General features: G+C 46.3%; 2 protein-coding genes and 1 long non-coding RNA gene across 7 annotated transcripts in view; 2 read left to right on the top strand and 1 right to left on the bottom strand.

The window, feature by feature from the left end:
- Nucleotides 1–16,591, top strand: part of NFATC3 (nuclear factor of activated T cells 3) — a 134,024-nt gene extending 117,433 nt beyond the window's left edge. For 3 of the 4 annotated variants that reach the window (XM_057492832.1, XM_036897546.2, XM_036897545.2), the window contains one exon: nt 13,430–16,591. In XM_057492832.1, coding sequence (XP_057348815.1) covers nt 13,430–13,551 — 122 coding nt within the window. In that variant the 3' untranslated portion in view covers nt 13,552–16,591. Of the gene's footprint in view, nt 1–5,645; nt 5,750–13,429 lie in introns of all 4 variants that reach the window. The other variant, XM_057492831.1, reaches the window with a different exon arrangement.
- On the bottom strand, nt 16,452–23,226 carry ESRP2 (epithelial splicing regulatory protein 2). 2 transcript variants are annotated; one of them, XM_036897550.2, is made up of 15 exons: nt 22,904–23,226; nt 22,687–22,815; nt 21,066–21,179; nt 20,854–20,968; nt 20,407–20,505; nt 20,129–20,183; nt 19,949–20,056; nt 19,741–19,873; nt 19,608–19,650; nt 19,132–19,433; nt 18,807–19,019; nt 18,500–18,698; nt 18,190–18,376; nt 17,716–17,881; nt 16,452–17,639 (listed from the first exon to the last, which is right to left on the bottom strand). In XM_036897550.2, exons 1-15 carry the CDS (start codon nt 23,099–23,101, stop codon nt 17,550–17,552), a joined length of 2,151 nt encoding a protein of 716 aa, XP_036753445.2. In that variant the 5' UTR covers nt 23,102–23,226; the 3' UTR covers nt 16,452–17,549. The 2 variants fall into 2 exon arrangements, with proteins under 2 accessions (XP_036753445.2, XP_036753444.2); XM_036897549.2 differs by having other exon boundaries at nt 19,949–20,059.
- A 184-nt stretch (nt 23,227–23,410) lies between these two features.
- LOC130680955 (uncharacterized) lies at nt 23,411–25,432 on the top strand. Its single transcript, XR_008994024.1, has 2 exons — nt 23,411–23,566; nt 25,001–25,432. It is a non-coding gene; the product is annotated as an uncharacterized LOC130680955 (long non-coding RNA).
- Nucleotides 25,433–26,449: the final 1,017 nt, after the last annotated feature.

A 26,449-nucleotide genomic window follows, 5' to 3' on the forward strand; every position in this document is an offset into this window, starting at 1 on the left:
ATGTGGTCTATTCTGGAGAATGTTCCATGTGCACTTGAGAAGAATGTGTATCCTGTTGCTTTTGGATGTAGAGTTCTACAGATGTCTTTTAGGTCCATCTGTTCTAGTGTGTTGTTCAGTACCTCTGTGCCCTTACTTATTTTCTGTCTGGTGGATCTGTCCTTTGGAGTGAGTGGTGTGTTGAAGTCTCCAAAAATGAATGCATTGCATTCTATTTCCTCCTTTAATTCTGTTCGTATTTGTTTCACATATGTTGGTGCTCCTGTATTGGGTGCATATATATTTATAATGGTTATATCCTCTTGTTGGACTGAGCCCTTTATCATTATGTAATATCCTTCTTTCTCTCTTGTTACTTTCTTTGTTTTGAAGTCTATTTTGTCTGATACTAGGATTGCAACACCTGCTTTTTTCTCTCTGTTGTTTGCATGAAATATCTTTTTCCATCCCTTGACTTTTAATCTGTGTATGTCTTTGGGTTTGAGGTGAGTCTCTTGTAAGCAGCATATAGATGGGTCTTGCTTTTTTATCCATTCTGTTACTCTGTGTCTTTTGATTGGTGCATTCAGTCCATTTATATTTAGGGTGATTATTGAAAGATATGTACTTATTGCTATTGCAGGCTTTAAGTTTGTGGTTACCAAAGGTTCAAGGTTAGCTTCTTTACTATCTTACTAATTTTACTCGCTTATTGAGCTATTATAAACACTGTCTGATGATTCTTTGTTTCTCTCCCTTCTTATGCCTCCTCCCCCATTCTTCATATGTTGGGTGTTTTGTTCTGTGCTCTTTTTAGGAGTGCTTCCATCTAGAGCAGTCCCTGTAAGATGCCCTGTAGAGGTGGTTTATGGGAGGCAAATTCCCTCAACTTTTGCTTGTCTGGGAATTGTTTAATCCCTCCTTCATATTTAAATGATAATCGTGCTGGATACAGTATTCTTGGTTCAAGGCCCTTCTGTTTCATTGCATTAAATATATCCTGCCATTCTCTTCTGGCCTGTAAGGTTTCTGTTGAGAAGTCTGATGATAGCCTGATGGGTTTTCCTCTGTAGGTGACCTTTTTTTTCTCTCTGGCTGCCTTTAATACTCTGTCCTTGTCTTTGATCTTTGCCATTTTAATTATTATGTGTCTTGGTGTTGCTCTCCTTGGGTCCCTTGTCATGGGAGTTCTGTGTGTTTCTGTGGTCTGATAGGCCATTTCCACCCCTAGTTTGGGGAAGTTTTCAGCAATTATTTCTTCAAAGACACTTTCTATCCCTTTTTCTCTCTCTTCTTCTTCTGGTACTCCTGTGATGCAAATATTGTTCCTTTTGGATTGGTCACACAGTTCTCTTAATATTCTTTCATTCCTGGAGATCATTTTATCTCTCTCTGCATCAGCTTCTCTGCATTCCTGTTCTCTGTTTTCTAGTCCATTAATGGTCTCTTGCATCTCATCCATTCTGCTTTGAAGTCCTTCCAGAGATTATTTTATTTCTGTATTCTCCCTCCTTAGTTCTTGCATATTTCTCCTCAAGTCCATCGGCATGGTTATGACTTGTTTTGAATTCTTTTTCAGGAAGATTGGTTAAATCTTCCTCCCCAGATTCCTTCTCAGGAGAGGATGTCAAAGGTGTCTGGGTTAGCCTGGTCTGGATCAAATTTTTTTGCCTTTTCATGTTGATAGATGTAATGGTATGCTATTGACTCGTCTGTCAGCTGGGAGAGCCAAGACCTTTTCTTACTTGCTCCTGGCCTTTCTTTGCTGGGACAACGGCGACCCCTAGCAGCTTGTGTTGGGCAATTGCGCGTAGACTGGGTCTGTTTCTTGCCCAGCTGCTATGGAGGAAGTTCCCTTGCTGTGGGCGTGGCCAGCCTCAGGCTGCTACTCTGCTATGGTGGGGCGCCGGAGGGGGAAGAGGCGGGGGGCTGTTTATCACCGTGAGGGATCTCAGAGCTGCTGTCCCGGGGGTTAGGGTGCCCTGGAGTTCCCCAGAATTCCCATCTGCTGGGCTGAGTGTCCCAGGATACTTCCGTCCGGCTGTGGGGTCCCTGTCCCTTTAAGACTTTCAAAAAGCACTTGCTTTTCTTTGTCCCGGGGGCGCCGACTGCGGGGACCTGCTCACAGGTCTTACTGTCCTGTTTCCCTAGTATCCAGCACTCCACGCCTGGGTGCGGATGGCTAGGGCTGGCTATTTAGCAGTCTTGGGCTCCGTCTCCCTCCCCGCTCCGACTCCTCTCCTCCCCCCGGGAGCTGGGGTGAGGGGCACTCAGGTCCCCCCAGGCCGCGGATTGTATCTTACCCCCATCGCGAGGCGCTGGGTTCTCACCGGTGTGGATGTAGTCTGGCTGTTGTCCTGTGTCTTCTGGTCTCTCTTTTAGGGAGAGTTGTATTTGTTGTATTTTTAAAAATATATATGTTTTTGGGAGGAGATTCCCACTGTCCTACTCATGCCGCCATTTTGGCTCCGCCTCTGGAAGATCTTTTTAAAAAATAGAATAGCCCGTATAATAGTTCATCATATATTCTATTATATAGCCATACCTTTGTCTATTAAACAAGTACAGTGAATAACTTTTTACATATGTCATTTCCCACCTTTTTATAGACATCTGTGCATGTGTGTATATGTGATAAATTCCTAATAGTAAGATCTCTAAATCAGTATTTTGAGGAAAATTGTCATCTTGTCCTCCATAAAGGTTGTACCAATTTAGATTGCTACTGGCATTATAAGAATGTGACTATTTCTCTCATACCTTCACCAAGACATTGTGTTCTTAAATGTCATTATTTGCCAGTGAGATAGGTGGAAAATAGCATCTCAGTATAATATTAATGTGCATCTCAGGAGTAAAGCTGTGCATCTTTTCATATGCTTAAGAGAAAATCTTTGTCACATGTCTGTCATCTCTATTGATATTTGCTTAGTTTTTTGTTAGATTATTGATCCTTTCTTATTAATTCATAGAATATAGAAGCCTTTTATGTGTTAGGTTTACTGAGCTATGAGTTACAGTTTTTTCTCCCAATGTATATTTTTGCTGTGAATAATTTTTTTATATTTTCATAACCTGACTTTTTATATCTTTCCTTTTTTTTGAGAGGGCACCTCTCATATTTATTGATCAAATGGTTGTTAACAACAATAAAATTCTGTATAGGGGACTCAGTGCACAATCATTAATCAACCCCAAGCCTAATTCTCGACAGTCTCCAATCTTCTAAAGTATAACGAACAAGTTCTTACACAGTGAATAAGTTCTTACATGGTGAACAGTGCAAGGGCAGTCATATCACAGAAACTTTTGGTTTTGATCATGCATCATGAACTATAAACGATCAAGTCAGATATGATTATTCATTTGATTTTTATACTTGATTTATATGTGAATCCCACATTTCTCCCTTATTATTATTATTATTATTATTTTTTTTTATTAAAATGCTGAAGTGGTAGGTAGATGCAAGATAAAGGTAGAAAACATAATTTAGTGCTATAAGAGGGCAAATGTAGATGATCAGGTCTGTGCCTATAGACTAAGTATTAATCCAAGCTAGACAAGGGCAACAAAACATCCACGGATGCAGAAGATTTCTCTCAAAACAGGGGCGGTGAGGTTCTAAGCCTCACCTCTGTTGATCCCCAATTTCTCACCTGATGGCCCCCCTGCGACTGTGCCTGTCTTAGGTTGTTCCTCCCTTGAGGAATCTTACCCGTCTCTGGCTAACCAGTCATCTTCTGGGGCCATACAGGGAAATGTGAAGTTGGTAAGTGAGAGAGAAGCCTTATTGTTTGAAAAGGTTAGCTTTTTACTTCTTTGCATATTTATGCCCTGTGGCTTCTATGCCCACTATTTGTCTTGAGGTATCTTTACCACTTGGAAGAATTATGATACTCGGTAAGTTTGATATGAGGCACGAATTCTATTTAAGGGTTGTAATTAGGAAGGAAGAAGAAAAGCTATAGAAGTAGCAGGCGGGAGAAAACATGGGAAGAGTGATTATTTCTTTGACATATCTTCTTGTAGAGTAACATAAGTATGTATAAGTTTTAATTTTTTATATCTTTTATATAACTTTTTTTAACATAAAAATTTATATAACTTTGGCCTCCTGTACCTTCTGTTACTTTTATAATCTTGAGCCATCAGGAATTTATTTTAGTGGAATATATGAGGAACCTAGGTTTTTATGGTGGCTACCCAGTTGTCAAAACATTATTTATTAAATAATCCTTATTTTTCCCGTTTAATTTAAAGTGATGACTTTATCTTATACTTAATTCCCCGTGTATTTGGATCTATCTCTGGACCTTCTCACACTAGGAAATTTTTGTTTTAATTCTTTTGCGTTGCATCAGATATCCCATAGCGTGTGAGTATGTTATTGGCTTCTTTATGATGCTGTCAGTGCTTTTTACAAGATAGTGTTGATTTTACAATATACCTTCAGTTTTTAAAATAGTTCGCAGATACTGTAATCCTAAAATCACCCATAAACCTAGGTGAGTGATCTCAAACTTAGTAAAAAAAAGAGCTTAAAGCCAGAAAAATGCTACCTGGCACAAAGGACTTGTGGATTTTGTGTTTTGTTTGGACCCTTTTAGTGAGGCTGCATTTTGTAGCCTGGTTCTTCCTTTGTTTTACCTCCTTTATTTTGTAGCTTGGTTCTTCCTTTGTTTTCCCTCCTTTATTGGCCTAAGACAGGGTGTTGATTGCTGTTCACAGAGACAACATACAGATTCTTCTCTTCCAAGATAAAATAAGCATTACCTTAGAATCTAAAAGTTTGGGTCCTTTTGAAGTTCTACAGCAAAGACCAAAAATAATTCCTCATTGGCCAAAGCAGGAGACTTTGCCTTATTCCATTTTGGACTCTAACTGAATGGCTGAAATGTGTCAGCCACTATCACAAAATTGGCCAGTAGTGACTTTTCTTGAGTACAGTGACTTTCAAATATTTTCCATAACTTCCCACAATAACAAGTGAGTTTTATAGCATGATCCAATGCATAATAAACAAAAAAACGTATACAATTAATGTGAAAGTCTCACAAATCAATTCTTAACCTTTATTAAAGAAAATGCAGCTTGCTGTCTTCTGTCTTGTTTTTTATTTTTTAATACTGATTTCAATGAATTGATTTCACAACCTGCTAATGGATATGAACTTTAAAGAATTCTCCTCCATGACCCCCAAATTTACCTGTGCATATAGTTTTCTGGGCTCCTACCTTTACATATTTTTATTCTGTGTTCTTTTTATTTTGTCTGAAGTAGAGCCTAGGAGTTTATATTTCTGTTAAGTGCCCAGATAATTCTGATGTAACCATAGATAACTATTTAGGAACTATTAGTAGAGCTAACCTAATTTAAATAGTTTATTTAAAACACAATCTATCTCTTTAAATTGCTTACAACCGTCATTGTAACTTTTAAATGATTGCCTTTTTAATTTTAGAAAATAAATCAGCCATTAAATTTTCTGGACTTCAGTATTCATATTATCTAATAAATATGGGGAGCCATTTTATATAGTGATTGATAGGCAAAGAACAATTAAATTCCTCTTGATTATAGACAAAAGCAAGCTGGGCATGTAATAGATTAAGTTACCCTCTGGTTTGTTCCGTTCAGTAGTGATGTTGTCTTCTTTGACACAGACCAGTTTTTGTCTCACTTGGAACAACAGCCATCAGGTTCAGCAGAGAAATGGCCTAATCACAGTGAGCTCTCATGTCCAGCTCCTTTCTGGATAATCTAGAGGGTGAGTGTTGATTGAAATTTGTCATTGTTTTTGTGCCCAAGTCTGGTATTTGCATGCAGTGACCAGATTTGCATGTGCTATGGAGGACGGGGTGTACACAGGCACCTTCCTGGTAGGCCCACTCGTTGTCTTTGGAGCTACTTTGACCACATTCAAGCTCTCACACTTGTGCCTTATAATTTTAGTACTCTTAAGTTTTAATGTGAATCAGTATGAAATGGAAGTAAAGCAGGAAATTTTGTCCACTTTCCAGAGGCAACCTAAATCGTTTACCCTTGAGCCAACCCTGTAAACCCACGTTTGCACTCCTAGTAGTTAGTTCATCTAGAGCTACATTTAGGAGGACTCTGTAGAAGTGGACTCAGTGTTTGTGAGGGAGGGGATGCGGCCTCAGGCCTCCCTTTGTCAGCAACCAGCCAGGAACATAGCCATCCTTCACTGTCACACAGCTCCTTCCTTCAAAGACTGTCAAGCCACTTGAGAAAGTATGTGATAGAAATTATAAATACACAAACTGTAATTCTCAAAATGCCATTTGAATTGCATTTTAATGAATTTAGATTTGGAAGGGGACTTAGAAATCATGTCCATCAGCCAAATTTTTATGTTTAGGATACTGAAGCCACCTGATAAGACAAGGCACCAAACCCTGGCTTCTCTCAGAAGCTGGGCCTACCCTGGTCTCACATTATTCTTGTTTCTAATCATAAAAGAAATAAACATGGCAATAAACTCCTACATAGCTATAAACCTTTTAGCAGAGTTATAACCAGTGGGGGTTTAAATAAATGTCCTCATACTATAGTTGAGAAAATAAGTTAAAGAAAGATTAAACCGCTCTAGTCACATCATAGCTGAACCAAGATTAAAGCATATTTCTTCTAGTGTTTACCCAATGCTCTTCCCAAGTGTGAAGCAACAAGTTGGTCACTAATGATCTTGGTAAGAAGTGTTTCTGTGGTGTGAAGGGATGAATGGATGACTAAAGAGTGAACAAAAGGTAAGATCATAGAAACAAGGCAGTGTAGATAACTCCCTTAAGATGTTAAGCACTAAAAGAAAAAAAATAGATATAGAAGGCTATGTGGGCCTAGGGGTTTTTGTTTTCTTGCTTGAGATAGGGAGACCAGTGATGAGAAGGGACCCCAGGAGGGGAGGAGGGGGTAGATTGATTTAAGAGATCTTGGAAAAGTGAAGAAAATTGATGGAGCAAGTTCTTGAGGCAGACATATGGGATCCATAGCATGGGTGATGGAATGAGTTGTGTGGATCTATGGTTCTGGAGCACTGGTTTGGCACCTGGAGATAATAGATTTGGGAGTCATAGTATGTAGAAATGCACAAGATTATTTAAAGAAAATGTATGAGGTGAAAGAAAAATAGGGGAGAGGACAGAATCCTCTAATAATCCTAAAATTCTTCTGAATCCCACATCTTAAAACCAAATTGAAAGGAAGTTGTTTTGGTTGTGGTTTTTTTTCTTTCACATTTGAATTATTTCTGATACAAAAGGGTACATGCTGATACTTGAATATACTTTCAAGTACGACACTGGTGTGTAGCATCACTAAGAGGTTTTTTAAAAAGAAAGGACCCTTAGTAACAGCTTGGGTGAAAAAAAAGAGTCATAGTTTTCCTATACTAGTATTAAAGCTGATGTTGAAAGTGAAGGATATCTTCTGATCTTGTGCATATATTTTCAATCTGTCCTTTGGTTGGAAGCTATCTTGAGTTCAGGGTGAAATTTAAAATAACTTAGTTAAAAACGTGGTATGATAGAGCTCAAGCTGATTGGTTATCTTGTTTCTTGCTTTAAATACTTATATATTCTTTCCGTATTACCATTATGATGATGAGGTGGTTTTTTGTTGTTAATAATAATAAGCCAGATTACCGATTACTATAAAGGAGATCCTAAAATACAATGGTTTAACCGCATTGGAAGTTTCTTTCACAATTCATGGTAATTTAGAGATCAGGATTCCTTCCATTTTGTTGTTCCTCTGTCTCCTTAGGTGTAGCAGAGTCATCACTTTGAGTCTTAGCTCAGAGTAAGGGGAGGGAGAAGGAGGGGTAGACACTAGTGAGCAAATGAAGAGGAAGATGCATACATCACTTTTGCTCACATTTATTTGGAGAAAACAAATTACGTGGCCTTACCTAGCTACATTTATTTGGAGAAAACAAATCACATGGCCTTACCTAGCTACAAAGAGAGACTGGGAAATGTATTCTGTAGCTGAATAGACTAGTTTAACTAGTTAAACTCAGTTACTAGAAGAATTAGGACAGTTAGCAGTCTACCACAGATGCCCTCTCAATTTTCAGGAAGTGGTTTCTGTCTTTAGTTGAAAAGGCAAATCAGTCATATTTTGATGAATGCAAATTCATTCTTAAGCTCATGACATTTATAAGTGGATTCATTATTTCATGTGCTTAATTTAGATAGTGTACTTATTTATGATATATCTAATAACCTAAAAGTGAGTCTTAACAAAGCTGTGCTATAGAGTATTAAACCATAAAGTAACCCTAGATTTTTCATCCATTTAAAATCATTTTTATTCCATCCATATTTCTTGTGTCTTCATTTCAAGTGAAATTCATAAAATGATCATACCTATATACAGCCTTCATTTTACATATATATATATATATATATATATATAACCTCCCTAAAATCGCCTACCTAGAAAATGAATTACACATTTAAATCTCCGGATGTAGGGAAAGTGGGAAAAAGATGAATTTTCCAAACTTTGATGAATATTTATTGCAGCCTCAAAATAAAATTCATATATAAATAGAATCTAATTATACCCAAAAGTACTTTACAAAAATGCTCAAGATGCTAATACAAAGGCCCTTTGAACTTTTGTTATATATGGCACTGTACACAGCCCTGCTCCTCCCCATCTTGTGGTAAGATTTCAGACCATACCTACCATGCTTGTCAGCTGTACCTCTTATTGGAAAGAGCTCTAAATAAGAGGTCTGTTATTCAAACACCTTATTCTTATGTGTAGAAATAGTATCCCTTGGACTGCTCATGTAAACATTTCTTGGATAAAAGTTTTTTTGTTTTTTGGGGTGTTTTTTTTTTTTACAGCAGACAATTGCTGGTGTGTCTGACTATTTTTGTGGTGGCACAAGCAATCCAGGTGTTGGGGCAGTGGGAGTCAAGGATGGTGGCTGCCACAAGAGGGCGAAATGTTGTGGCCTACATTAATAACCTGTTAGCACAGGTATTGTGGGCTGTTGACTCTTAATTCGCTTTACTCTTTAAAGGGAAATTATAAAATGTACAGTAGGGACATAAACAACTCTTTACCCTCTCATCTTAAACAGGTGACACAAAAATAAAGCCACGTCACATACTGTGTGGACTAGGGTTTGGGTTTACATAAATCAGTAAATTCATGCATGTATACATATAAAAGGAAGTGAAAAATAAAACTGCAAGCATTAGTATTTTTAAGAATTTGCATATTATTTATCAATATTGCTAATGACTTAACATATAAATTACATCAGTAATAATTTTGAATTGCTTGACACTCAAATTTTGACCAGTCACAATAAAAAGATATCTCAGGAACCCAGAGGTGGGAGCCCAAGCTCCAAGCTCCCAGCCTAAGGGAAAAAGGAATGGGTGAAGGAAAGCAGTGGACCTGAGTGCCACACTGCACTCAAGTTATTGCTGATGGATGGTGAAAAGACTCCTTTGTGGAAAGCAGTTTGTCCAGTCCTTTGTTGTAAGGACTGCTTTGTTGCAGTTCTGACTCCCTGTCCTAAAATTCATATTCAGTATTCACCTGAAAAATATGCTTAAATTTGACATACTTGTTTTTTTCTAAGTCCCCAAAGTACATTAAAGATTCAGATGGCAAATAATTTTATTCAGTACTCAATATGTACCAAGCACTAAGGATTCAGTGGAGAACAAGGTAGATAAGCACCCTGCCTTATTGGAACTGAAATCTACTGGCGAATTATTATGTGTTAATATTATGTAAAGTATATTGGAGGATAGTTGCCTTGAGTGCTTCTTTGTGGAAAACGTTATTGGGTTTGTCAGTCTTAAATCCTAAAACTGTCAAAAACTTTCCAGGTTGCTCCAGCAAGTAAGGTTAAGCACCCCAGGCCAAAGAGGAGAACTTTGTCAGGGGATGCAGTGGGCGGGAGGGCGCAGAAATAACACCACTTCCCTCAGGGTTTTACTATAAATGACACCACCTGGCCACTTTAGAAAATGTTGTGTTTATCCATTTCATCAAAGTATACTTGGTAAGTGGGTGGATAGTGCTGGATATAGATCCTCATCCTCAAGAAAGCATAAGCGTCGGTTTCCTCATAAAGACACAGGAAAACAATATATTTTGTTTTTTTTTAGGATAAAGCGTCATTTTTAACTGTCTTGTAGTTTGAAAACTTGAACAATGAGATAAGAATTGATAAAGGTGTGTTTCGTGGAAGCTTGGAGTATCTCTGAAGTTACGTCTTTGGAAGGGATAAGTGATAGGAAAAGGGGGTCACTTGAATGTGACCTGGTACTTGCTTCTGTATTTGGCTTTTTGCCACTGCTGTGAGACCTGCCTAAAAAAGACACTGTCAAAATCAGATGCCGTGTATTAGTCTTAATAACATTCTCTGGTCCTCTTCGTATCCCACCACCTAATGAACTTTCAGTGTACTAGATCCAAGTAGCTTATCTGTAATTGTATTAAATTAGGAGCCATTTATTTAGTTTTCAGAAATTGATGTTTCCTCCGTAGTAAGGTCCTTGCCCTGCAGGAGCTCACAACCTATTTGAGAGACAGATAATGAATGATGATACCTACTGATGAGCAAATATGACGAGGTAATGTTACAGGCCAGGCACAGACGTCATGGGCCATCCTCGTACTCCTCCTAGCATGAGACTGGCCTATATGCCCACACACCCAATCATTCCAAACTGAAAACAATTTCTTGCTTGTTGCATGGCTTGGAATAACAGGTGCCAAGGGCTGCCTTGTCCGTTTATGTTCCCTTTATAGTCTTTATGTACTGTATGTACTATATAAGAAGTTTTTAAATCTTTATTATACTTTGAAGAAACTTGAGAAAATGTATTGTCATGCAAAGCATCCTCATAACTGTTCACTTACATAGAAGCCATCCCGGTGAGTTATTTCTAGCAGGCAGGAGTATGTTTAGATTAATTCCATTCTTTGCAAACCATCATAACAGGTCAATAAATCCTAACTTGGCAAATTTACTTAAAAAGCATCTTCCCTCTGATAAAGACCTTCATAAGTCTGTATCATTGACCTTCAAAAACTTGGGCTCAACTAGTGGTTATTATTATCTTGCCAGCACTAATTAATGCTCACCCTTTTGTAATTAGATTCCTTTAGCTTCTAGTCTCTACTTCTTTACCATTCTACATTAAATACTAACCACAAAGTCAAGACAAATCTTTGTCCTTTATTTCTTGATCTTCTGTCAAAGAAGCTTGGAAATTTGTCTGTTGACATAAAACCATATACTTCTACAGCTGGAAAAGATCTTACTAGTTTAAAACCATAATTGTAATAGATAAGGAAATGGAGTCCAAGAGATGCGAAGTAACTTGTTCGAGGACACACAGTTAGTGGCAGTGCCTATATTCAAACCAAATTTCTAGGCCACTCTTCTGCTTACCTATTTCCCGGGTCCTGTCTTCTCATCAGAGCACAATGCTACTCCCACTCATTATTTTCAGCCTTTTGCTCTTTAAAACTATGAAACGTCTCCCATGCTTCCAGGTTTCTCATGTGAAGATGCCTAAATCTCTTCCTGCTTTCATCATTCAGTACTTCCTTGCCCACTGGATTTTTTCTGTTTGGATATTCTAATTACCAATTCCAATTTGAGACCTAACTAATCACCTTCCTCCTCAGCTTATTTCTAGTGACAAAACTATTCTTCCCAGACTCAGAACCTTGCTGGTAGTGGTCAATCAATCCTTTCCTCTCTCCTCCCCTAGCACCACCACATTTGTGCAGGTCCTTTGAATTTTGTCTAAATGATTACTGTGCTTCTAGACTCTTGGCCTCAATAAGTGACAAGAAGTGTTTTGAAGCTGATTCCATCACTTACTTAGAAAACTTATGTGAACTGTCAAAGCCTCCGTTAACTGATTTGTAAAGTAGGGTAGTAGTGATCTTATATTGTGAAGATTAATTGAAATGATACAAAATTTCAGTTAGATGCTCAATATTTGTGGAATGAATATTAGTTCCTTCTTCCTTAAAACTATAATGAATATATAAGTTTAAAGATTTAACTACCTAAACTATAAAAAGATTAGATGTTAATACTGGAACTTGTTTTTTTAAGTGCTCAGTAGTGTCTCCTTTGCTCTATAATCACATCAAGTTCTAAGTATAGAAACTCTTTTTGTCTTGGTCTATTTTTGTTTATAACAGCTGTATTTAACATAATTCATTTCCATAAAATCCACCCTTGGAAATATACAAACCAGTGGTTTTTAGTATATTTACAGAGTTGTATGTATCACCACTATCTGTACTTTTAGAACATTTTCATTATTCTTACCTGTTAGCAGTCACTCCCCATTCCTTCCCCATAACTCCTGGCAACCTCCTATATTTTCTATCTGTGGACTAGCCTGTTCTAGCCATTTTATAGAGATGGAATAAAATATGATCTTTTGTGTTTGGCTTCTTTCACTTGGCATGTTTTCGGTGTTCATCCATCCGTGTTGTAGCATGTATTAGGACTTCATTCCTTTTTAAGGCAGGACAATATTCCATTTTATGGATAGACCACATTTTGCTTATGCATTCACCACTTGGTGGACATTAGGGTTGTTTCCACTTAAGGATTATAATGAATAATACTGCTATGAATATTCAAGTACAGGTGTTTATGTGGATACATATTTTCAGTTCCCTTGAGTATACAGGAGTGGAATTAGTATAGAATCTTTAGTTGATAAAGCAAAGAATTTGCACTTCAAAGCAAAGAGTACTCACGGTGAAAGAACTAAAGGTTCTCATGTGGGAAGTTTGGGGTGTTCCCTTCTATTGGTTCTTAGAGATTGAAATTCTTTGCATTGGACCTCACAGAGCGTATGTTCCCTGAGGTGCTTGGCACATCATAGAAAAACACTGGAAAAGGGGAAGAGCCTTTTCTGAAAGGCTCAGAAACAAAACAAATGGCCCCACATAATAAAGGGTGCTTATAGTAGCAGAGGGTAACAAAATAACCCCCTAATCTAGTGCTTTACTCTCACCAAAGTATTTATTTTCATTCACTTTATATACAAGGTACACTGCAGGTATCAGAAAGGAAAAACTTCTAAAGGGATGCAAATTAAGTAAAAGTTAGATTAAGGTGAACACATTTTAAAAGTATCCCATCCTCTGCTTGAGTATCCTGTGCTTTAGAGTTAGGATAAGAATGCCATTTTCTCAGCCATCCCCCTTCCCTCACAAACTGAACTGAAAAGGAGAGAAGAGGGGTCTGGAACAGTCCTTCTTATGATGTTTCCATTCAGCTCAGGACCAGGCTCCCAGCACTGCCTTTACCTTTATAGAAAGCCATGGGACTGGAAGAAAATCTTTGAAGCAGAGCTCGGCATTAAGCATCACACAGCCATTACTAATCACTTTCCCTTTTCTTGTTTTTCAGTGAACGAGATAATTGGGAGAGACATGTCCCAGATTTCCGTTTCCCAAGGAGCAGGGGTGAGCAGACAGCCTCCCGTCCCAGGTCCTGATTCCCTGGATTTAGGAAGATCCGGCAGGCCCTGACACTGCTCACTGCAGCCTCATGGCCATCACCATGTACTTCTCAGCAGGTTTCTCTCCTTGGACCTTGGGTCTCCAACTCGGTGGTCTTCGGGACTGATGCCAGAAGTTGGGATCACTGTATGTGGGGAAAGCAGCGTTCCTCCACCTTAGGCCTTGTGTAGACTTTGTACAAGACCAGGAGCAGCTTAGGCTGTTCGAGCTTTGGGGAAATGAGCTTTGCCTTTTATATTTAAATAAGATACTTTTATATGATGGGTGCTTTGAGTGTGAATGCAGCAGGCTCTCCATTTCAGAGGTGCTGCTTTTGCAGGTGACCTGGTTGCTTAGCTAGGATTAGTGATTTCTACTGCTTTATGGTCATTTGAAGGACCCTTTAGCTTTGATATTTTTTAAATAGGAACTTTTGATAAAATCTTCCCGAGGTAAATGTAAAAGAAAAAAAAATTATTTGAAGCCCACGTCTATGCCTCAGAAACTCAGCATGTGTCCTAAAGCCTTTCATAGATTTATAGGAAATAAAGCCAAATGTAGCTCGCTCTTCTTTATAAAAGTAAACTGTTAGATGAAATGAGAAGAGACCATTCCAATCATTGAAGTGTTGGAATATGAAACATTCCAGAGCATAGCTTTTTTGTAGCTTTCTAGGTACTCTTTCTGCAATCTTTTCATACTGACTCCATGTTGAAACTGTTTTTTTCCCTCAGAGCCTTGAGTAAAATAGCTACATGTGACTTGGAAAGGTGGGGTTTTTAGTTTGGTAGCTTTAATTACCTGCCATCCTACAAACAAGTAGGCTGTGGAGCATTCTTTTTCTTTTGTGTCTTCTGGTCCCAGACCTTGTCCAAGTGGGAGCATCTGCATTTTGCTGCTTTGTAACTTTGGAAGCCTGTCTCACGATGGTTTAGGCAACTTTGCTGGTTCTGATTCGTCTCTAGCAGCCAGGTTGTGTCAGAGACTTAAGCACAAATGAGCTATGTTTCAGGACAGGGGCAGAGAAAATGGCAGGACTCTAGATGGGAAGCTTTTATGATTGACACTGACGTGGAAGGCTTACCTCTCATTTTGTTTACAGCCTAAAATGATTCTGGCCTGCTCTGTCCCATCTGCATGGCCTAAAAACCAGCCTTTTCCCAGAAAGGCTTTGAGGCAAATCCAGAAGTGAGACCCTCCACACCAAAGATGCCCTGGTGCTGTTGCTGGTGAGGCTGGCACCCAAGGTAGGGGGCCAGCAAGAAATGCCAGCCTGCTGTCTACCAAAGGAGGCGCCCAAGTTGGGTGCTTTTTTCAAACCCTGCCCCTACCCTTACCCCTTAACGAGATTAGTTACTTGTTCCAAGGCCTGGGCCAATTTTAAAGTTCCTGAAGTTTGCAGTATGTTTTCAAATGAAGTGATATACAGTTGACCCTTGAACAACATGGAGGTTAGGGGCACTGACCCCAACACACAGAAGTTCATATAACTTTTGACTCCTCCAAAACTTTTCTAATAGCATACTGTTGACCAGAAGCCTCACTGATAACATGTTATATTGCTTATATTATAAACATACACGTTTTGTTTTATTATAAATTGTATTCTTATAAAGTAAGCTAGAGAAACTGTTTTTCACATTGCCACAAATCCCCCCCAAAACTTTTTCAGTGTATTTATTGAAAAAATCCACATATAAGTAGACCTTTGCAGTTCAAACCTGTGTTGCTCAAGGGCCAACTGTACTTTCACTGATTTAGGAAGCATGTTTTTCGAGACAGGGCTGGTCAGAGGCTTTATGCTGTTACTCTAGGGGATTGTGGGTCCTAGATGCCAGGACCCTTTCCTGAGGCCGAGCGAAGGACTGGGCAGAGGAACCAGGCTCCTCACCCATCAGCTCTCATCAGCCAGTAGGAGCTGCAGACCCAGGATGAGGAAGTATGGTCTTTTTTTTTTTTTTCTTAAGCCATGTTCTAGATTTCTCCCCTAAAACTAGTTAGAGAAAAATGTGTATCCCTGAGCAAGTCACTCTGGTCCCTCTTGGCGCTGGGTGTTTTCATGTTTTCTTTGAAAGTGCATTTTGTGTCACTGAGTGTGAATAGTGGGGTTTGCTCCCAGGCCTGTGGTTGGAAGCCCACAGCTTCCTTTAAAAGGGGTTGTAGGAGGCTGGCCCCTGAGGTGAAGTTACAGACTGCTGGCCAGACCTGCCTCTACCCTCTTGCTCCTGGTGTAGCTGCTTCACATAGGGTTCTTGCAGGAGTCCCCTTGCAAGACTGTTTGGGGGTTGCTCTGCTGCCCTCAAGAATAAAAGCCTCTATGATCCAGAGTTGCTATGCACCAAATTTTGATGCCTTTTAAATACCTTGATGCCTGTAGCACTAGAAATGCTATCCTATTTAAAATAAAAGTTAAATTTTAAAAGCTTTGTATACTATGTAAGCAGTTTTGTAAAAGCTTTGGTGTAAGAGTCAGTATTTTTTGGCTTTGTAGATAGAGACTTAAGTTTTTGTGCAACACAGTGGTGTTAAAAGCACACATCCATTGGACTATGCAAATGGACTTCCAGTAGCAACACTGAGTAACTGGGTATGTGCTAGTACCCCTCTTCCCCCTCCAACCCGTGCTAGATCTTTGGTTGAAGAATGGGATGAACAGCCTTCTGCTTACTGGAGATGCACAGAAAAACATGGCTGAGAACAGCTTTAAGAGGAACAGATGTTTTGGGTTCATGTGTGGTGCCCCCACCCAGGGGGGCTAGCCACTGTCACAAGGCTCCGTTGGGCCTGGCTATGAAGCCGTTTTTGATACTCAGAACAGATGGATCATCTTTAAGGCTCAGATGGGCTCAAGTTGAAACCCTGTATTTTATAAAATGGATGATGTTTAGTTAAGAACTGTGCTCAGTTATGTTTATGGCACTTGGGATTGATTGTATTTTCTTGTACATTTTGTATTTTAAAACATTTTATAGGAGTACAGTACTCCTTACACAAATACAAAGGGAAGAGCCAACAATTCAGGCTCCTTGGTTACAGTGCTGAAATAATAAACGGTGACAGGTCAACAGTCTCCTTGAAATCTGCCTGAGTTTTCCTCCACCTGGGGCTGGCATAAAGCCCCTCTTGGGGGCCAAAGCTGAGGGCACTTCGGCTTTTAAAAAGTCCACTTGGTTAGGAACCTTTGTTTATTTTATGAAGGACAGGGTAGAGTTCCACATTCTTTCTGAAGCTTCAGTCCACACCCTCTAATGGATGCAAAGGGCTTTCCACGACGTCTGCTCAGTTTAGGACAACTGACCTGCCTGCCCCAAGGTGTACGTGAAGAGTAGGCAGAAAGTTCCCTTTAAAATTCAAGCCTGAGTTTTTGTGTGAGGGCCTTCTGCCGCCTAGTGTCCTCTGGGGGTAGTGCAGTCCAGTCCAGCAAAGCAGCCTCATGATTTTGCCATCCACAAAGCTGCAGGTGGAGTGGGCAGGGGGATGGACAGCTAGCATCCTTAGGTGGAACCACCCCGGCACAATGTGGCCACTGAGGTCAAAATATCCTGGGGGGTTGGGGACAGTGCACTCTGCCTCCCTGCCCTCCACCAGAAGGGACAGGGGAAAATACAACATTGGGATCTTTACTCAGAAATTCCCAGGAGTCATATTTTGAAGGCACAGGTGCTTACATCCTTAAAAAGAAAGCAAGCCTATCTGTGAACATCTGCCCTACAAAATCTGAGCTGGTTCATAGCTGGAACAGACAAAGGGCTCTCTAGGTGCTACTCAGACCCAGATGAGGCCACTAGGAGCAGAGGAAACACCATTCCACCCCCAGCTTTGCATGCAGGGTCCTGCCACCATCTTTGGGGTGAACAGGCAGAGCAGTTAAGTGAGGGATGGAGCTGGTGCTTGACTCCTCTGGGTACCTACTGAGAGCTTTGACAAGCCAGCAAGAAGCCACCAGGTTGAGGACACTGGTTCTCTGGATGTAGGAGAGGCATGTTAGCTGAGGATATCAGCCAGCTCTTACCTATTTGCTCCCTCACCTACAAACACACCCACTCTTTAGGGGTCTGTAACACAGTGCGAGGTGGGTCTCCAACAGGCATCAAACTGCTGTAGTCATCAGGTGTTAGCTGCAGACAAGACAGATATTCAGGGCAGGGAGCTCTGTGCTCAGCCAGCTCCCCAAGCCCTCCAGCCACACCTTACCTGATAGGCCTGGAAGACACTGAGCAGATCCTTCATACCAGCTGTGTATGGGACACCCTGCATACGGACCAGGGCTCCTGGCTGGGACAACACTGAGGTGGGAGCAGAGGCCAGGGCAGCAGGGGGTGTGGTGAGGTAGCCCACAGCAGTGGGGGAGACTGGAGGGCTAGCATGGGAAAGGCGGGGGTTAGCAGTGGTCTCTCCTACGGCCTAGACCGAAACCTGCCTCCCTCTTCCTTCACCTCTGCCTTGTGCTTTTATTCAGTTCCTCCTCCCTAAAACCCCTGCTCCACAGAGTCATCTCCATTCTAATTTGTAGATGGTATCAGCCAGCCCACACCTGTGACTTGTCATCTCAGAATAAAGTCCAGCCTCCAGCAGACCTTGGGTTATCTGGCATGGGCAGGGGATCATGACCCTCCACCAAACCAGGACAGAGGGCAAGACTGTGGAGTTCTCTAAGCAGCAGGGTACCTTGGGTAGTACGCTGTGTAGTTCATGTAGAGTTGAGTGGCTGGCCCTGGGTAGTAGGCAACAGGGGTGGGGGCAGCAGGCACCCTGGCAGCTGGGAGCAGTGCTGAAGAGGGATATAGAGCTGCTGTCTCAGTGGGGATGAGTGTTGGGGTGGCCTGGAAGGTGGCGTAGGTGGGCGTTGAGAGGCCTAGAGGCAGAAGTAGAGAAGTAGAGAGTGGGACAGCCAGAACAGAGTCCCCACTGTAGAAAGCAAGGGTTGTTAACAGTCTGGTCCCCACATGCGTCCTTCCCCAACCCCTGGGACACTCACAGGGCAGCTTGCAGGGCGGAGGGGACATGCCACTGCGGCCCAAGGTGCCCCCCATCAGCACACGGCTCATCTCCTCTGTGGAGCATGGGACCACCTCCACGTAGCGTTCCTTCATCACTTTCTTATGGCAACGCTGCGCAGCAGCCAGGGCCCGCTCTGCTGATGTCATCTGAATGAAGGCATCGCCTGATGGCCGGCCCTGTGCACACCGTCTTGTTAGCAGTCTGTCATGTGCAAGAGTGCCTTACTTCCAACCACACGCCCTCCCCTAACTATATGGGTCTCCCCCGCCCAGCAGCAGCCTCACCTGCTGGTTGAGCACCATGTGCACCCCGTGGGGCCGGATGTCAGTAGCTGCCTCCCCCAGAAAGCTCAAGATATCTTCGATAGTGGCTGTGTAGGGCAGGCCTCGCAGGCGGACACAATCTCTCCCAGTCCCAGCTGCCAGGGGGAAGGGGATGGGCAGCAGTGGAGCAGTCAGTGTGGGAAGGAGTGGGCTGGATGCATAGCGGTTCAGGACCTAGTAAGGAAGGCAGCAACAGGCTGGTCGTGCCAAGTAGGGTGGGGGTACAGGGGATGGAAGGGGCACCCTGGAGAAGCATATGGTGGGTGGGGGAGCCCTGGGTGCTCACCTGCTGCACCTCGGCTGCAGTGCTCCGGAAGAGTTCAATGTATCGCTTACCCAGCATGCCCTTGTGCCTGCGCAGTGCAGCCTGTGCCAGCTCCTCACAGGCAAACAGGGCAAAGGCATCGCCAGTGGGCCGGCCATCAGGGTGGCGCACAAAGAGCAGCCCATCTGCACCCCCAGTCACTGGGCACTCTGGCCCCAGGAAGCCCAGCACATCTGCTGGGCCAGCTGAGAAGGGCAGTCCCCGCAGCCGCAGGATCACCTGGTCTTCCCGGGACAGGAAACGAGCCACCTCTAGTGATGTGCCTTGGTGTGGGGCATGAGAGTAAGTCAGTGTGGGAGTCACCTCCTAACTTCACTGCCCTTCCAAATAACCACCCACACCTGGTACATGGGGGAACAAAAAGGCAAGGGGTGGTGGGGAAACAGGACATGGATCAAGAACCAGAGGCAACTAGGTGCCATTGGAAGTACACTCACCCCCTGCAATCTTTACAAACTCCTCTCCTGTTGCTTTATATACCTGTGGGTGGGTACAGTGAGGACAGCCCATGGGTCTCAGGTCTGGCTGGCTTCAGCTCTGCCCCATTCCACTCCCAGCCCAAAGTCCCACCTCAATATAGCGGACACCCATGTGGTGTTTGTGTCTCTGCAGTGCTAGGTCCCGCTGCTCACTGTCCACAAAGTGGATGAGGGCCTCGCCATTTCTGCGGCCCTGGGCATTGAGGCAGAGCGCTACACCACCCCTGTGGAGCCAGTACTTCATTAGTACCTCCTGAGTAGGCCTGCCTTCTGGGGCCTACCCATCCCACCATACCCACCTGGCGATGTTCAGCCCTTTGAAGAAGCGAGCCACATCCTGGTCTGATGACTGCCAGGGCAGCCCACGGGCCCGAACCACAGTCTCACTGTCCACTGCGTCAGCCTTGCTACTGTGGGGTCAGAGCACTGGGTCAGAGCTGTCCAGCTCTTATCACCCCCACCCCGGCCCCCACACTCACCAAGGCCCTGACTCATATTTCCGCTTTACCACCTCGGGCTTCAAAAACAATTGACCTGAGAGGAGATGGCATGGGGGTCAGCAGGGTCTGGTGGAGGGGGGGTCTCCCCACCAAGCTCTGCAAAAAGAGGACAGTTGAAGGGGATGAGGAGGTGACAAAGGGCCTTCCATGTGGTTTCTCAGAAAAGGTAACAAGTGGGAAGGGAGACTCTGAAAAAGTAACAGGTGGGCATTTACCCAGCCCTGAGAGCAAGTGACAGGTGGTAAGGGGAGCCTTACCACTGGGCCCTTCGAGCAGGTGGAGGATGACAGCTACCATTGTCTTCACTTCCCAGACCCCAAAGTCATCCTCTGTGGCATCTGTTTCTAGCCCCAAGTCTATGAGCAAAAAAACAACAATGAGGAGATCCCAGCCTGAGAGGCCCTGGGGCAAACAGCAGGAGCACTAATTCTGGTCCCACCTAGGCTCAGGTCCCCTGTGTAACACGAAGAATCCCGGGAAGCAAACACATTTGCTTCACAGCCCAGCTCATGTATTCCCTTACAGCCCTGACATACATAGACATATGCCCACTTTCCAAATGCACCCTAGCGCAGAGACATGTGCACCCAAGGGCTCAAGAGATAATGTAAACTTGCACGTGTTCATATAACCCACCAGCATACACATACTCAGATACCGCCTATAGCTGCCCTTCCACCCTCACCCTGCTTGGTCACAGATACCCTGTGCCATGGTGGCCACAGTGAGGTCCCTGGCAGGGCGGGCGCTCGGGTGTTGCACATGGAATTCTCTGCGGAGGTCGTAGAAGGAGAAGAAGGTGTCGGGGAGTACCAGGTTCTGGGGGCACACGGGAGTGGCAATGAATGGGGGGACTGAACTGCCCTGCCCACCCCCTTGACAGTGGGGGTCCCCTGTTGTGCCTTCAGTGGCATACCTTCCTGGAAGCCTCAGGGTGTAGGACCTGTCGCAGCAGCTGCTGCCCATCAGTGCAGAGTATGTAGGGGCCCCCGCCCAGCAGAGCCACATCCCCGCTCACCAGCTGTGAGAACTGGGGATGGGGAGTAGGGAGAGAGACAGACAGACTAAAAGGTGGGCAGGTGGGAGGAGGGAGGGCGCACAGGCTGCAAAGCTGGTTCAGCCAGGTGTTCAGCCCAACCAGGCCTGAGGAGGAGGTGGCCACACCTGTTGCAACTGGCTGTTTCCCCTTCTCCAGTCCACTGTCACTTTCTCCAGGCCAAACGGGGGCAGTCACCTATCAACCAAGCCCCCATCACACACACTCCAGGAGTCTGGAGTAGGGCCAGAGCAAACACCTGGTGGAGTGGGACAAGCAGGTGGGGAAGGGGTGGGGTAAAGCAGGTTAAACCTGTCCCTGACCAGGCACCACCCACAGACAGGTCGGGGAGGCCCAATCCTGCCTGAGGCCCAGCTGGCTCAGTCAATGGCAGCCCCGCCTCCAGGTCCGACCAACCAAGGGGCAGAAAAACTCCAAGGACAGAGCTCCATACCTGGACGCCAGGGGCAGCATGAGCTTTGACCCACACCCTATCGACCAGCTGGCACTGAGCTGTTTGCTCACAGAGGGGGTGGCACTCCTGAAGCTGCCCAGCCCCTCCCCCAGCCTCCATCCCCGCTGGAGAACAGGTATAAGCACTAAGCTCAGGCTCAGGAAGCCACCCACCTCCGATCCCAACTTTACAATCTGAAGCTGGCAGAAAAAGGTAACCCAGCTCTCCGTCAGCAGTCGCCAAATGGGGACTAGCCTGGGAGACCTTCAGAAACAGACTCGGGTTCAACATCTTTGTACCTCCCTTTCCTAATCAGGAACCACACCAGGATGAAAGAATTTGAGGGTAAAGCACTCACACCCCCTCATACTCAAGAATCAGACACAGGGTGCGCTAGTGAAGCACGGCGCGGTAGTGAAGAAAAAGAAAACAGCAACAGGAACGGCAGCGCGGGCAAGAGGGCACCCTAGGCCTTTGCACTCTGGAGGCAGGCAGCCTCCAGGTGGGGTCCGGACAGCGCCCACGCCTGGCCAGCCGGCTGGGACAGGCCTAGACGAGCAGCTTACACCTGGCGGCGTCTACCTCTGGGGCAGACACCGCCCAACGCCCTCGCTCCAGCGTCTCGCAGGAGGGTGGGTGGGCCGAGGACGCAGGCGGCAGGGGCCGTGACCTATGGCCAAGTCCGGGCCCCTCGGCCCTTTTGGCTTCCAGCTGCTGTTCTCGGAGAACCTGGCCGAGCAGGTTTCCAGAGGCGTCTCAGCTTCGCAGCCCCGTAGGTGGGTTTCTGGGAGGGGTTTCGCAACCTCCATCCCCACCCCTAGGTAGGAGTGGAGCCCTGGAAAGGCTGAAAAGTAAGACGCCCCCAGGAATGGCCCGCACACGCGGACACAAGCACACGCGGGAAGTCGATGAAAGTTTCAAACAACAAGAACCTGTCCTACCGCCCCGGCCACTTGGCCGCGACGCGCCAGGCCTCTCCCTACCGCCTCTCCCGCAGAGAAATGTCCCCACGGCCCGGCTGTGCCTCACCACGGCCCCAGCGCTCACCTGTTGCAGCACCTTATCCAGAGGCTCAGCCCGCGCCAGGCTGTCGGCGCTAAGGCCGCTCGCCTCGCGGCACTGCTGGCTCAGCGCGGCCGCCTCGGCGCGAATCAGTGACTTGTGCAACGTCCCCACCTGCGAGCAGCGGAGGAAAACGATCAGCCACGGAACCCCTGGCATCCTGAAGCTTCCCGGGGTCCCCACCGCCCCCTTTCCACCGTACCTGGCGGCTCCGAGGCTCCACCACTTGCCAGACTAGGAGGATTAAGTCACTCTCGTCGGAGCCCAGATCCGGCCCGAGCGCACCGGCGGTGGCCCCGAACAGTACGACCAGGGTTCCAGGCCCTGGGCTGGGGTCGGCTGCGGAGTCTGCAGCGGGATTCGGGCCCGGGGGCGGTGGCTGGGGTGGCGGCGGAGTCATGGCCGCAGAAGAAGGGGGCGCTCGGCCAGAAACACGCGGACCGACGAGGCGCACGCACGTACCGACGGACGGCAGAGACGCGGACCAACATGGGCGGGACACAGTGTGTTGGGGGCGGCACCTGCGGCCGGGCTGGCCCTGGGGGAGCAGCTGAGACCCGCCCTTGGAGCCCCGCGGGGCGGAGCGGCTACCGGCTCCCGCCTTCTCTGCGCGAGTTACCTGTCGGTCCAGTCGGCCACGTGACCGAGGGCGGCTCCGAGAACCGAAGGGGAGGGCCGCAAATCCCAGCGCTAGGCGAGCGCTCACTCGCCCAGCCTGGGCTCACTCAAGCCTGAACTCCCAGAAACCCAGCGGGTTCTGCCATAATTCTGGGGTGACTCTATCCTCCTGCCCCTCCCCACCGACCCTCACTATGAGGCCTCCGCCAAGGAAACTGCAAAACCAAGGGCCTTCTGCAGTCACATGGTACGTGTGAAAATCACCAAGAGGCAGTCTAGGGGCTGTTGGGGTAACAACGGCCGGTCTCGGGGCGGTTAAGATTTTATTAAGGGTCAAAGGGGTCTGGTGAGTTTCCCGAGTGTCAACCAGACGCCTGTGGAGAGATCAACAGAGATCGAATGGGGGAGAGAGAGCGGCAGGGATCATCGAAGGTCTTTAGAAACATGAGGGTGCCACCAGAGGTCACAGGGAAGGGCTTGTCCACACAGGTGCGAAGGCCGGGCCTCGGCCTGGCTCTAGGAAATGCCCGCGGTGCTATAGCGCAGTCGAAGGTGCGTAGGGCTCCACGCTGGGGAAGGAGGACGCGCCTCCCAACCCACCGCCCAACTCCCCCACTCCCGAGAGCAGCACTCCGTAGACAGGGCTGAGCCCCACGGTCTGAGTCTGGAGCCTCACCCCTACCCCACGGGACTCTATCCCCACCACCACCTCCCTCTGACGACGGGCCTGTTGCCTGGAGATGTGAACGCGCTGGCGGGTGGGAGCTAGCGGCGAAGCTGTGATGAGGGCGTGCGGGCTGCAGGATCCTCCGTCTCTTCTCCATCTGGGACCAGCAATTTAAGGGGGCAGACCCCGCGTGGAGGGCTCCCTGCACCCTTTCGCCCAGTCGAGATTGGTGAGGCCGCCCGGAACTCCCCGAAATTTTCCCGTTTATGTGACTGAGAAACTGAAGAATCCGGCGGGAGCAGAAACGTGGGATTGCTAAAACCGAGGCGAAACTGAGGCGGAAGACGCTTCCGGAACCACAGGTTGCTGCGTCCTGATCTACGGACAAAGGAGGGAAAGAGTCCGCGGTGGAGCGGGCGCCTCCGAGGCTTTGACCGCTGAACCGACACTGCAGCGCGTCCCCACTTGGCGGATAAAGAAACTGAGGCGCTGGGGACGAGTAGGAAATAGACCTGGGTCCGGCGGCTTCGGGTGACCAGCGCTCTCCCTAGCGATGTAGGCGAGTGTCCGCCCGTGGCTGCCTCTCCGGGGACCGCCCACCCGGTCCTGATGGTCCCCACCCCCGAAGCGCTAAGCCAGTCAGGCTCCGGGGGGAGGGGAAACGTCGCTCTTTGGGCCCCGTCCCCTCTAGATAAGCCTGGAATGTCAAATATTTGCTTACTGGGAGGGGCACAATAACAAGGGAAGGCCCCTGCCCCGCTCCCCGCTGCGGGCGTGCAGCCGGCGAGTCCGGCCTTCCTCCTGGCCACCCCCTTGCAGCCGACTGCCCTTCACCTCAGCAGCTCTCCAGACCTCAGGCTCCCCTAAAACTCCCCTCTCATCCAGGTCAGCCTCTGGTCGCCGCCCTGCCATCCGGGCACTACTTGATTTCGGTCTCACCCTTCCTGGGCCCCCAGCCTCCCCCATCCGTTCAACCTCTAAGATCTTATCTCTGGGCCCTTTCCTATTCTTCAGCGCGGGTCTCGATGCAGGATCATCTGGGAAGCCTCCCTCTCCAGGCGGCCCCTCCTCTGTGGCACCCTTGGCCGTCCATAGCTCATTCCCGTTGGAGACGTACTCGTGTGTTCAAGTCCCTGCTGGGTAGTGAATGTGAGGCAAGGGGCTGGTAGCATAAGCGGCATGGGGCGGCTCTCCCAAATCCCCTCATGCCGGTCTGGCTACTCCCACCCGCATAACAATTCTTGACACTTGGACTCTTCTTGAAAAGTTATATTTGTAAAATAACGTTAGTGCCTTTTGCTGAGCTTCCTTACTCATCTTCAGACTTCCTCCCAGGTCGCCCCATTACTACTAAACCTCAATCCTGTCCCTCAACCAGTTCTCGTAGCTCCTTTCTCCCAGCACTAAACCAACTTCCAACACAATAAATCATTTATTATCCTTCTATCCACCCTCGAGAACAAGGAATAGAACTGCTGCAACAATGACCCTGGGGCCATAGGGCCTTTTCACTAATCTCATCTGCGTCCTTGCCCTGCCTAGTTAACCCCTGCGCTCTCTCCAGATTTTCCCCTCACAAGACACCTTTCTCCATAGCTGGAGCCCCCACTACAGTTTGAGATCCAGTATCTCACTGATAAATGTTCTCACCCCGACCCTAATACCAGGGTTCAGGAACCGTGAATGAATGAATTGGAGATAAAGTATGCTAGAGGGATGAGCAAGACTAACGGCCCAACCAGTGCCTTTCCCAAATCGTACTTTAGGTATTTGGGAGAAAGGAACTTGGTCCCATGAGCCGGTCTCCAAGCTCCAGGAATCCCATCCTCGCTATGGCCTCTTCTGGGTCAACTGCGAAAGCAGCCGGCACTGCTGCCGAGGGTGGGTGAAGGTCGGGACAGATAAAAGGTGGGGAGTCTTCACGCGTGACAGGGAGTGTGGCCGTTCTAGAGACCTCAAGGCATCTAGGGAGTGGTGTAGAAGCACTCTCCTCCCTCCCGGGCCAGAAGATAATCCCACGGTGGGAGAGGATTCGATGCTGGGTGCTAGCCGGGGGTCCCCCACGGTAATCCACATTCTTCGGCTCAGGCCCATCCCGACCCCCACCACTGGGCCCACAGGTACCCTTATCTCCCTGGACTCTGCGGCATAGTTCAAACTCAGCGCCTTTGCCGAATTGAGGCAACTAAATACCCACCAGGGGGCGCCGGACTCTGTCTACTGAACCAGGTGTTGGGTAGCAGGGAGGAGCATGCACTGGGGGCTCGACCTGGGGCAACGCCCTAGGGCAAAGGTGAAAGCGGGGTGGGGTGGGGAAGAATCTTTTTTTTTAATTTGGTATCATTAATATACAATCACATGAGCAACATCGTGGTTACTAGATTCCCCCCATTATCAAGTCCCACAACAAGAGGGGGTCTTGATGCTGCTCGCCCTACCCCTGCCCCTGGTTTCCTCCCTGTG

The sequence above is a fragment of the Manis pentadactyla genome, chromosome 15 (genome assembly GCF_030020395.1).
Source record: "Manis pentadactyla isolate mManPen7 chromosome 15, mManPen7.hap1, whole genome shotgun sequence".
Taxonomy (NCBI): Eukaryota; Metazoa; Chordata; class Mammalia; order Pholidota; family Manidae; genus Manis; species Manis pentadactyla.